The 12,169-nt window shown below is 31.9% G+C and overlaps 1 protein-coding gene across 1 annotated transcript in view; it reads right to left on the minus strand.

The window, feature by feature from the left end:
- Positions 1–6,220: 6,220 nt before the first annotated feature.
- LOC143073380 (sodium- and chloride-dependent GABA transporter 2-like) overlaps positions 6,221–12,169 on the minus strand; it is a 67,932-nt gene continuing 61,983 nt past the window's right edge. Inside the window, exons 12-14 of the mRNA XM_076248871.1 lie at positions 9,917–9,996; positions 8,454–8,624; positions 6,221–6,888 (exon numbers count right to left, since the gene is read on the minus strand). Coding sequence (XP_076104986.1) covers positions 6,667–6,888; positions 8,454–8,624; positions 9,917–9,996 — 473 coding nt within the window. The 3' untranslated portion in view covers positions 6,221–6,666. The remainder of the gene's footprint in view (positions 6,889–8,453; positions 8,625–9,916; positions 9,997–12,169) is intronic.

The following is a 12,169-nucleotide window of genomic DNA, read 5'->3' on the forward strand; positions in this document are numbered from 1 at the left end:
GTGTTAGCTTGTGTCTTCTTAAGGATTGCAATCAGGATGCAGATCTTTGGGTGCGCATGCATGGTTGGCGTGCTTCTTGAAATTGCTGTGCCATCCCTCTTAGTGGTTGTTGGTGCGTGGTCCTTCGTTGCTGAAATGTTCCAATGTTGACGGTTGTTTCTTTCTACCCAGTACTCTGTGACATAATCGGCAAAAGCGGTTGTGTCGATGGCAATCTCTTCGACATCTTCTAGTGCTATAAACAATACATCTTCAACAAGCTCTGGTGGAGCAATGGGTAACACTGCTGCACGTCTTAGGTCTTCGTTGTCTTTGTAACTGGTGGCGATATTTGTATATTAACAGTATACACAATAAGCAATCGCACATGCATATCTTATGTTTCAGATACTGAAATGACTGTACAAAAATACAGCATACAGAAATCAATATCACAAAATACAACACAGAAAAACTGACATAAAAACATCATATACTACAGTTAAAAAGACAAGAACTTATGTGCGGTAACCAATTCCTATGTCACAGGTGCAAACAAGCGTTTTATTCATGAAAAATACAAATCGGTAACACATACTTACATTTATTACTGATCCAAATACAGTCTTAAGGTGTATGGTTTGCCCATATTGAATCTAAGACATTTTGATTTGGTTTTACTCACACTTTTAAAATATACTGTAACAGTTTATATTTCAATTCATTACAGTCACCGTAAATCGTTGATTCGAATTAGGTTTTCAATGTCTTAATTTATATATAAATTCCTCCCACATTTTCTACATGATTCTATCAAGACTTCTTTGTATTATTTCTTTTATGAATCTAACATCTTTAAATCGATTACTTTCATGACAGCTTTATGTAGGGTGAAGTGTTGTATACCATGTCCCATGTTTGAAACTTGTCTTTTAATAGTTTTCTACTCAGTCGTGTTTTCCTTTATGAATATTCTATGTAATCAGATAAGACATTTTAATATAATCTTCTATGAAAAGGTATTAAAAGAATTAAACACAATGAAAACAGACGTTTACCGTTGTTTAAATCTGATAAATTGATTAAGAAGACAAATGTATTCCGATTTTTTTCTCGTATATTGAAAACATCAAACAATGAATTTCGCCTAAATATATATATTGTACCAATTGAAAGCTTGGTTTTACGTCTTCACGTTCAATGTACCGAACAAAACTTAAGGGAACCACATAAACTTTAACGTCTCCTGCTGTTATGGTCTGACCATTAAGGTTAACCGACGATTGGACTCAAGGAGAAAAGACTATCAGGTGCTGATACTTTAATTAAGAACAAATCTGACATATGGTAAAAAGCTTAAATACAAATAAATACAATTTTACAATGTGTTGAATTAATGTTATAATGTATGAATAAATAAACTCATCATAGATATCAGGATTAAATTTTGTAATTACACCAGAGGCGCGTTCGTCTACAAAGGACTCATCAGTGACGCTCGGTTCCAAAAAAGTTTTAAAAGTCGAATAAAGTACGAAGTTGAAGAGCATTGAGGACCAAAATTCCTAAAAGTTTTGCCAAATACAGCTAAGGTGATCTATTTCTGGTGTAGAAAAGCCTTAAAGCCAAAAAATCAAAAGATTTGTAAACAGTTAATTTATAAATATGACCATATCAATGATAATCAGCACAGAAGTACTTACTACTGGGCTGGTGATACCCTCGGGGAATTAAAATTCCACCAGCAGTGGCATCGACCCAGTGGTTGTAACAATGTCAAAAATAATTGATTGTACAGTCTGATCAATCCGAGAAAATGTTTTACTTTCAAGAGCAGTTAAATTTCCAGTGTTTCACGGAGAAAATGTTTAAATAAGTGCAATGCAGTTTGAAGGCTTCAAATACGATGTTATAGAGTTAACTCACTCTGTGGTAAGCCACGAATCGTGTCCTAGATGATGTTTGTACTTCTCCAGTTCTGGAATGACCTTGCAATTCGAGATACGTGTAAGAAAGGGAAAGGTAATAATGATACGATGTTTTAACGTTCTTACAAATTCTTATAAGGCTTAAAGATGAATAATCCTCCTAGACTTGAGCATATAAGCAGATCAAAAGAACTATATAATTGAGGAACGGCGTAACAGAATAACTGCTATGCAAGGATCACCGTCATATTAATCAAAACTAATTGAAGATGACACAATTGGGAATAAGAGTTACATATTAGACGACAATTCTACTACCTTAAGATCTGAGACTGCAAAACCATGTCAGAAAACAGGCTAACAGACACATTGTATCAGTCAACCAATTCGTGCAGGCGACCGTAAAACTTCTGTGTGTCTATGAGTATTTGTTCCGTTCGTCCTCATGACTATTTTCGAGTACCTTAGATCACTCCATGTTCTTTGATGAAGTTTGTGTTGCTTATTCTTTAGTTATATATTTTGCGTTTTGAAGACATTTGTTTTTCATTCGTCAATTTTCGTGTTTACCATGTCTTTGGTGGCTTCTTTTCGACGTATGATTTTGAATATCGTTTGGTATTTGCCTTCTCTCTTTTTTATGACTACTGCACAGCTAAGCAAACAAGATATTGATATGCAGAACAACTAGTGTACCATTCTTAGCATTTATATTAAATGATCTTATTGTATTCATTAACGAGTTTAAAGGTGACTAGTTTGAATACTTATCTAGGTCATCAGGAATACCCATCTTTTCATTTGATTGTTATACTTTAATTCAATAACGCAATATAATAATCAAATCAAATCTTTTTAATGTAGATAAGTTTGAGACTGAAAGGAAGTTTTGATCTTACTGATCTTTTCAAGAAGACGTATTACCATATCTTTTATTCAGTCGTGTGTCAATTTAAAACAATTTAGACTTAGGTGGATTCAAAATCAGTAAATTAAATGTTGTTTTGGCACATATTAAGTCTTTTTAAACGTTGCAGATTTGTTAAATATAGATTCTACCTCTGTATCAAGTGGGTTACGATATATCTCAACTTGAGACATTTAAATTTTCATTTTAAACGCGATGCTCGCAAAGCTTTGAAATATTGAAATTTTACCTTTCGAAAGTGGAGAAATACATATATTACATTGCACAAAATTCGGTCTCTGATCATTTTTAGACGATAGGTAGTCAAATGTTTTCACTGATCTGCAAAAGATGTATACTTGAAATGGGTTTCTTTTTTTCATCAGGTATGGTGGGTTTTTTTCCTGACGTCACAAATTCAGAGGAAAGCAAATGCAACGTGAAAAGGATAACCAAGCTTTCAACTGGTACAATATATATATTTGGGCGAAATTCATTGTTTGCTGTTTTCAATATACGAGAAAATAATCGGAATACAGTAATCTTCTCCCAAAATTGCTCAGAAAGTATGTTTGGTTAACCATATGTATTCTAAAAAAACTATAAAACATTCTATATTGGTTTAAATTTCGATCATTTTTATGCCCAACCTACGATAGTAGAGGGGAATTATGTTTTCTGTTCTGTGCCTCCGTTCGTCCGTCCGTCCGTCCGTCCGTCTGTGCCTCCGTTCGTCCGTCCGGTTAAAGTTTTTGGTCGAGGTAGTTTTTGATGAAGCTGAAGTCCAATCAACTTGAAACTTAATACACATGTTCCCCATGATATGATCTTTCTAATTTTAATGCCAAATTATAGTTATGACCCCAATTTCATGGTCCACTGAACATAGAAAATGATAGTGCAAAGTTCAGGTTAGAGTTTTTGGTCAAGGTAGTTTTTGATGAAGTTAAAGTTACATCAACTTGAAACTTAGTACACATGTTCCCTATGATATGATCTTTCTTATTTTAATTCCAAATTAAAGTTTTGACCCCAATTTCACGGTCCACTGAACATAGAAAATGATAGTGGGAGTGGGGCATCCGTGTACTATGGACACATTCTTGTTTCTGAATTAGTTTTTATCAAAACATTTGAGTGCTCAACACTGTATACCATCATTCCTTACGTGAAATTGAAAAATCGTCTAAAAGAAGTAAACCACAATGGTTTTCAACATAATAATAATACCATACGCTATAAATATTTTACCTTCGGATACCATACGGTATATTTTGTTTATAGTACATAGATTACCTTAGCCGTATTTGGCACCACTTTTTGGGTTTTGGGTCCTAAATGCTCTTTATCTTTGTACTTGTTTGGCTTTATAACTATTTTGATATGAGAGTCACTGATGATTCTTGTGTAGATGAAACGCGTGTCTGGCGTATTAAATCATAAGCCTGGTAGCTTTGATAACTATTAACACCACTGGGTCGATGACACTGCTGGTGGACATTTCGTCTCCGAGAGTATCACCAGCCCAGTGGTCAGTACTTCGGTGTTGACATGAATATCAATTATATGATCCTTGTTATAGATTTTCTGTTTACAAAAGTATGAATTTTTCGAAATACTATGGATTTTCTTATCCCAGGCATAGATTACCTTAGCCGGCGTATTTGGCACAACTTTTGGGAATTTTGGGTCCCAAATGCTCTCCACATTTGTACTTGTTTGGCTTGATAACTATTTTGATCTGAGCGTCACTGATGAGTCTTGTGTAGACGAAACGTGTGTCTGGCGTATTCAATCATAAGCCTTTGAAACAAGTGGTCAGTATACTGGAGTTTCTTTTTGACAACTTATTTGTTGAATTTGGCGGTAAAAAAACTTCAAGTTGTCTGCATTCCTATCGGAAAGTACTGTACGGCTCTCTCCTTGACGACCTATTCTTATTTTCACACGAGTCGATTTCCCCCACCTGATTAGCAATATACCAACTTCACCGATATATGAAATATACATTTCGATATTCAACAGCTTGCTGCCGCTTCTTAAAATTTGTTAAACGTCACAAGTATCTGAGCAGTAAGTTTATGAACCACAGTTATGTCAAAGAACGTCTCGTCCTCTCATCTAAAAGAATTCATCGGAAGAATCCAGACACTTGTTGATAAATATTCCGTATCAACTTCACAAATTATACACTTAAAGTTCTTGAAGTATAGATTATATGTACTGACGTTGTAAGTCATTATAATTACGTACCATGGAGTTCTTTTATTTGTCTTTGCTAATTGTTACTTTAACTGGTTAGTCTAGTTTTGGTATAATCTATTTGACGTTTCTCGGCACTTATACATCTCGTCTTTGCTATGGTAATTATTTGTATTCTTGTCTTTCAATTTTGCTAATCTAAGACAACAGAAATTTACCGCTTTTCAAAAGTCATAAATCGATTGAGAGAAAACGAATCCGGTTAAAAGTTACTTTTAAAACCGAGGGAAACACATCAACTATTAAAAACAAACCATAGGAACAACAGGAACACTGAAGTGCAACAACGACAAATGCCAACAAACTTTAAAAACTAAAACTGACTTGGTACAGGACATTTTAATAAACAAATGGTGGGTTGGACCTGGATTGATGACTAACCAAACCTCCCGCTTTTATGGCAATGTTTAATATAACATTAAAATGACAACATTACATAAAGACAACAGTAGTATACCGCTGTTCAAAACTCATAAATCTATGGACAAAAAACAAAATCGGGGTAACAAACTAAAACTGAGGGAAACGCATTAAATATTAGAGGGGAACAACGACACAACATTAAAATGTAGCACTCACAGCAACGGACTAAGCATTAGACAAAATCCGATGAAAATAACCAATATAACATCAAAACAAAATACATGAAATTGGGATAGAAAAGTACCGTAACACGTCTTATAGTACACTAAATATAGGAGAAAACAAACGACACAACGGAAACACAACGTAAAAATGTTACACACACAGAAACGAACTATGATATAACAATGGCCATTTTCCTGACTTGGTACAGGACATTTTTAAAGAAAAAAATGGTGGGTTGAGCCTGGTTTTGTGGCATGCCAAACCTCGCACTTTGATTGCATTGTTAAATATAACATCAAAATGACAACATAATAATACAGGACCACAATACACAATACACATGACAGGATTTCAATACAAATAAATGGGAGAACATATAGGACTGAGAAACACACGCATAATATCTATCAAAAGGTACCAGGTTTTAATTTATCTATTTGTGACATTTTCATCAATTATGCCTGTTTGTTTTGTTCACACATTGTTGTCAAAATAATGGATTGTTTGGCGACTGTCATATAAGCATAAGGTTAAGCTAGCTATGAAACCACATCAACAAAATAACATGATAATTTACTGGTTTATAAATTCATGATTTGATACAATACTTTTACAATAATACAGTTAGTTCTCATGTATAATGTTATGTATACCCGAAATAAATATAAAGAAATCATGGAGATTGTTTTCACATTCAATGAAATTCTAAAATACAGGTGCTGCTCCATTAATATTCGGCCATAGCATTTGATATTTCACAAATGTAAATAGATAATACACCTCTGAACTGTAATTATAACCAATATAAGTTGTATCTTTTTTAAATGAAAAGTCATTTTATGATAAAAATAACAATTTCACAAATAATAACATCGTGTCGATAGACAGTTAAATTCACAACCGGTTTCGATTGTCAAAGCTGTGCTCAAAGATAAAAGGAAAGCTCCAACTCAATACAATAAACTTTGAAATGAAGACATCCAAAGACTCAAATATACTTTGTCAGACTTTGACAACTTCTGTAAATTCAGGAGGTCGCATAACAATTTCAGTCTCCGCTTTCTCTGCTTGTGAAACATTTGTTTCAGGTTCGTTTTTGTTTCCCATGACTGAATTGCTCGGCGATTTAGACGACGCAAAGCCAGTATTGTTCGTTTCTGAGTTTTCTTCTGTATAACTGTCGGTGGCATTTAAACTATCTGCCTTCAACGCTTGAATACATTTCTGTAGATAATAAGATATGGTACAACATTTTAAGTTAAAATAAAACATATGCTAAATTTAAGGTTGTGATGCATGTATATATATATTTAATATCGTCTCAAACGTCACAAATACGTGTATCTTTTGTTGAAAAATCTGTGCTCTTTAACAAATTATATGTGTTTCCTTCAGCATTTATCAAAACGTCATTCAGAAAATATTTGTGTCTCAAAACTGCAATACTACTTTTATATTCTAATATCAAATCGATATCAGTTAAGGATTTTGAACACTTGACATTCGTTTAACATTGTACATCGAGGCTAACAATTTATCGCAATAGAAAAAAAATGTTTCAAAATTAAACTAATTAGTTTAGTCAGTTTTCAACCGTATTATTAATGTTTTGTTTTTTTTTTTAAATACAGTAGTGAAAACAGTTAGAATCTTAAAACTTCTTCTCTCAAAATACCCACATTAGTCGTTAGCTCTTTTTGGGTTCGTCAACGGTATCAAACAGTAAAATATATTTCGAAACACTCAGATCGTTACTTTGGTTTTCTTTCTATTTGTCTAATTAGCTTCTTTGAATTTTGTGTGCTTTGGTTTGATCTATGAGCAAAGTCATTTCAACTTATTTTTACAGTTTGTACATATTTTGTGCTGTTAATGAACGATATACTACTAATGCCTCTACTTGTATTCCGTCCTTTGGTTAATTAGAGATTCTTTGTGATTTTATCGTACAAGGATCTACAACTCTGACTTTATCGAAGTTTCATTGTAAACACATTGATAGAGTTCCGAGTGTTGTTTAGTGAGATTCTGATTAACATCGAAATACTGCAATTATGTTGATAAGTCATAATTTTTGGAAAAATAATGATAGAAAGAATAAAACACAAAACCAAACAACAACACCTTCTTAATTTGATAGTCAGTGTGGTTTTAAATCTAGAACAATTTATATTAAGCCATTTGATTGGAAAAAACTGTCGATGTACAAATTTATTAAACTGATGAGTACTATTGTGTAATTTAGGTAAATTTATATTTAGATCTTTTAAGCTTAGATCCGAAATGTTAAAATAATGTTTGTTTATTATTACAACACCTTCTGCTGTCACATAGTCTGTGTTTATGTATGTATTATATGTATTATTGATGTTGATATAATTGTATACCTATAGTTTATATAGACGTTGGTAATAAAGATATATAATCCAGATTAACGTATACACATGCCTTTAATCATTATTTTAGATAATTATAGTATTATGATGCATTTTCTGATGTAATTAGTCAATGATGTACAAATCGGACAGACATGATAATACATTGATATTGACACGGGAACATATGTTAATAAAAAGGAAGAATTTTGTCTACTAGTTAAATTCAAAGTTGGTCCTCTGAATGGGAACCGTTTACCTTAGATGATTAATAGACTTTTTGTTTTATTATTGTTCAAAGATCTATTTAGATTCTCTTTTAATTGTATATATACTTCTTGTAGTATTGAGCTTTTACTAAAAGTTTTGTCTCTGATTATTTGCTAGCGTTGATACATTAGTATTGATAACTACCTGCTTGAAATTTCCTTTCCCTTTATAAATGGCATGGACTGCTCCAAGGATCATACAACAGGAAATTGGAGAGATTGAAATGATCCATCCAATCTTCTCTGCCCATTGCTCATCATATCCAAATATAGAGTACGGGTACACATTTAGAGCAAAGTAGTAGATAAGCATTCCCTGTGTAAAAATTATACATGCAAATCGGATAAAGTATGACTAATTGCGATGCCAATTTGAAATACATGCGATATTTTAAGGACAATTTGGGAACAGTCTTGGTTTGTCTGATCGTTCCGCTGGTTGATAACGTTTGGGTTTTTTTAATTCCACTCTTTCAATTTACCTTTTTGACATTCGTTTAAGTAAATGATTATATAGAATATACCATACTAGTTTACGGTCTTTTTATTTTCTTCTTCTCCGTGAGATCACATTGCACCATTTAAGATAATTTTAATTAATATTTGCATTCCAAAACTGTTTACAATTTTAATTTCTTATTTCAAATGAAATGAAAAAAAAAGACCAATTATTCTCGTTGATATTGCTTTGGCTATATCTATGATCAAATATGGTTAGATTTTTAAAATAAAGCATCATATATTTTTTCTTTAATTTAAAAAACGAAACGACAAATTGAAACTTTTTCATTTACAAAGGTGATGTAAAATATAAAAATGTTAAATATACAGATCAGAAATTAAAGGAAAAATTTATTCATTCAATGTACCATCGCTTTTGAACACAGGGTATGTTTAATTTGAAAAATGTCACTTTCTTAACAAATAATGAATACATTGACTGCGGTATCGATGAATGTGAAGAAGATCGTTTGATTTAACCTATCTCAATATAGCAAGAAGTCGTTGAACTTCTTTTTCAAATATCAAAGTTCTTCAACATTTACATCTGTATAAGAAGAAGTTAACCACAACTGGGCTTGTCTTTAAGCCTCATGTCATGTGTCTACACTAGCCTTCTGCTACTTATAATTCACACAATGATTCAAAGGTCTATCCGTATGTGTTGAATACAATGGCATGAAAGCTTATTACATCAGCTATTTTAAGGTGCGTTTTAATACTTGTAACGACAGATGTCATGTAGGATTTTTTGTCAACGTGCACTAGTTATGACTTGCAAAATAATGTTGGTTTAGTCTACTCAGTATTGTAAATCTGTATTTGAAAAGGTTATTACTGAAAATGTTGAAAATGACATTCTTATATATTTGTATGTACATTTAACTATTCGAATTCAACTCTATGAAGCAAAACGTTTGACAATATCTTTATATAACATGTGTCAGAACCAGTGTAACGGTTTGCTATGAAGCCTTAAATCTGTATAATTGATGAGTCATTTACTTAAGGCAAAGATGAATGATTTGACACCAACAATTTAAGGGATATACATTTTGTAACTTTATTAATAATAATTATATTTATGCAAGTAAAATTTTTACTTACAGCAGGAATCAAAGACGCAAGCCCATACCAGGCACTCATAAAAACACGTTCAACCGGTAGATAGAGGGATTCTTGCTTCACTGAAACATACAATTGTATTTTGATAAATAACCATTTGTTTCCCCGCTGGTCAAACCATAGTATTATAGCAGTATAGTTTAAGGAATGACTGTGATATTTTCTCTGTCTATGAAGAAATAACATCAAAAATGTGGTGCACACTAAATAACGCGCGTAGCGGCTTATTCTAAAGTGTGCACAATATTTGTTCTAGGTTATTTTGAATAGACGGGAAAAAATATTACAGTTATTTCTTATGATTTAACTAAACCATGAAAAACTTTGATGACGTTACAGTCGCATGACAAAATTATGTCTATGAGCTAATAAACATGTCAGCCAATCAGAAGACGCACTACAACCAAAATTAAATTATATTCCATTATATTTATTTTTTTTGTTATTGCCACATAGCAATTTTCCATTGCTGAATTAATGGAAAATTTTTAAGCATATTCTTTATTGTCAAACTCAACAGGGAGTAAAGGCAACATTACGTGACTACACACTTTGTTCAATTTTAAGAAGAAGATAGATATATATTCGACCGGTCTGTACCAATAACGTAATGTCACTATTTGTACCATGTAATTTAATACAAAGTGATATTTTAATCTTAGATACAGTCTCTTTTTGTTAGATGTTATTGGTGTGGAACTAGCTAGGATTACTCTCAGATCTGTAAACGAACTCAAATGAAAATTAAAAAAACGGACTCTCTCAACAAATGGCAAAAATGAAAATCTCAAACGCATCAAACAAAAGGAAAACAACTGTCACATTCCTGACTTGGAACATGTTTTTTCTTATGTAGAAACAATCCCTTTTTAACATATTTTTTATAATAATTTATAATATATTATAATTTATGTTGGGTTGTGAAACCACTATCTAAGGTTAGGTGATGGTCGGTCGCCGACAGTATGTCAATAGCCGCTATATTATGTACATATACTAAATTTTTGTAACAAAAACTAAGAGTAATATTAATAATTTTAAAAAAGTAATTAAAACCCCACAATTCTCTATAGCACTAATTTTTAGTCGGAATTGTCTCTCTTTATATAGTGTTATGTAAGGTTTGTGCTGCAAAAATCAAAAACACACATTATTTAAGATATATTTTCTGATTCATCACTTTGACATTGAACAGAATCCACAGATTTGGATAACACATTATTCTGTTACTATATACATTAATTTTTTCGATAGAGTAGTAAAATCATAAACATTCTAAACTCCGAGGAAAATTCCAAACAGAAAGTCCTTGAGCAAATGGCAAAATCAAAAGCTCAAACACATTAAACATATTAAACGAATGGATAACGACTTTCTGATTTGGTACAGGCATTTTCTTGTGAGGAAAATGGTGGATTAAACCTGGTTTTATAGCTAGCTAAAACTTTTACTTATACGAGAGCTGTGCTGTTATAATAATTTTGTTTTCATACCATATTTCAAATTCGAATAAAAAACATATCTATTTATACGCTATCAAACTTTTACTAGAATAGTATCATATAATAATTCCTTGAAGTTTGATTAAACAGAAATTAATGTTACCAAACTCTGGGTCACCTAAACCCACATCCGCTGTCAAACTTTAGAATTAGCCATTTGTTATCAGATATCATGTCAACTTTTCAATTGACAAAGATCAAGCTTATAATACGCATTGTCATCCCGACAATAATGAGGTACAAAAGATTTATATCATTCATAGGGTTTCGTTAACTTAAAGGATCATAGGGCGATAAGATATTGAATTGTCTCTTTTTTCGAGGAAAAAGTTGCATTCAATTTTGTAGAATATATTTGTGAACCAACTTGAATTTGAAGAATCCAATATTCACGATATAAATACATTTATATACAGAATTACAGAATTCATAGTTTTTTTTGTAAGGCACGAAAAAAAACTAAAAATATATAGATTATCATATTTAAAACGGCATATATGTAAAGCTATGTTACCGATTTCAGTGGCTACGTCATATGTATTAAGATAAGGAAAAACAACATTTTATTATTAAAATAATCTTATGGATTACATACGGGTTACGTAAGAAGTCAATTAATTTATGCAATAAGACTTAAAAAAAAAACATCATTCCGGTAACAGATGAAATGTAATCAAAGGTTATGATAATGATCAACAAAAAATATAAAATGATACTAATTTAATACGTGTCA

This window comes from Mytilus galloprovincialis, chromosome 4 (genome assembly GCF_965363235.1).
Source record: "Mytilus galloprovincialis chromosome 4, xbMytGall1.hap1.1, whole genome shotgun sequence".
In the NCBI taxonomy this organism is placed as follows: domain Eukaryota; kingdom Metazoa; phylum Mollusca; class Bivalvia; order Mytilida; family Mytilidae; genus Mytilus; species Mytilus galloprovincialis.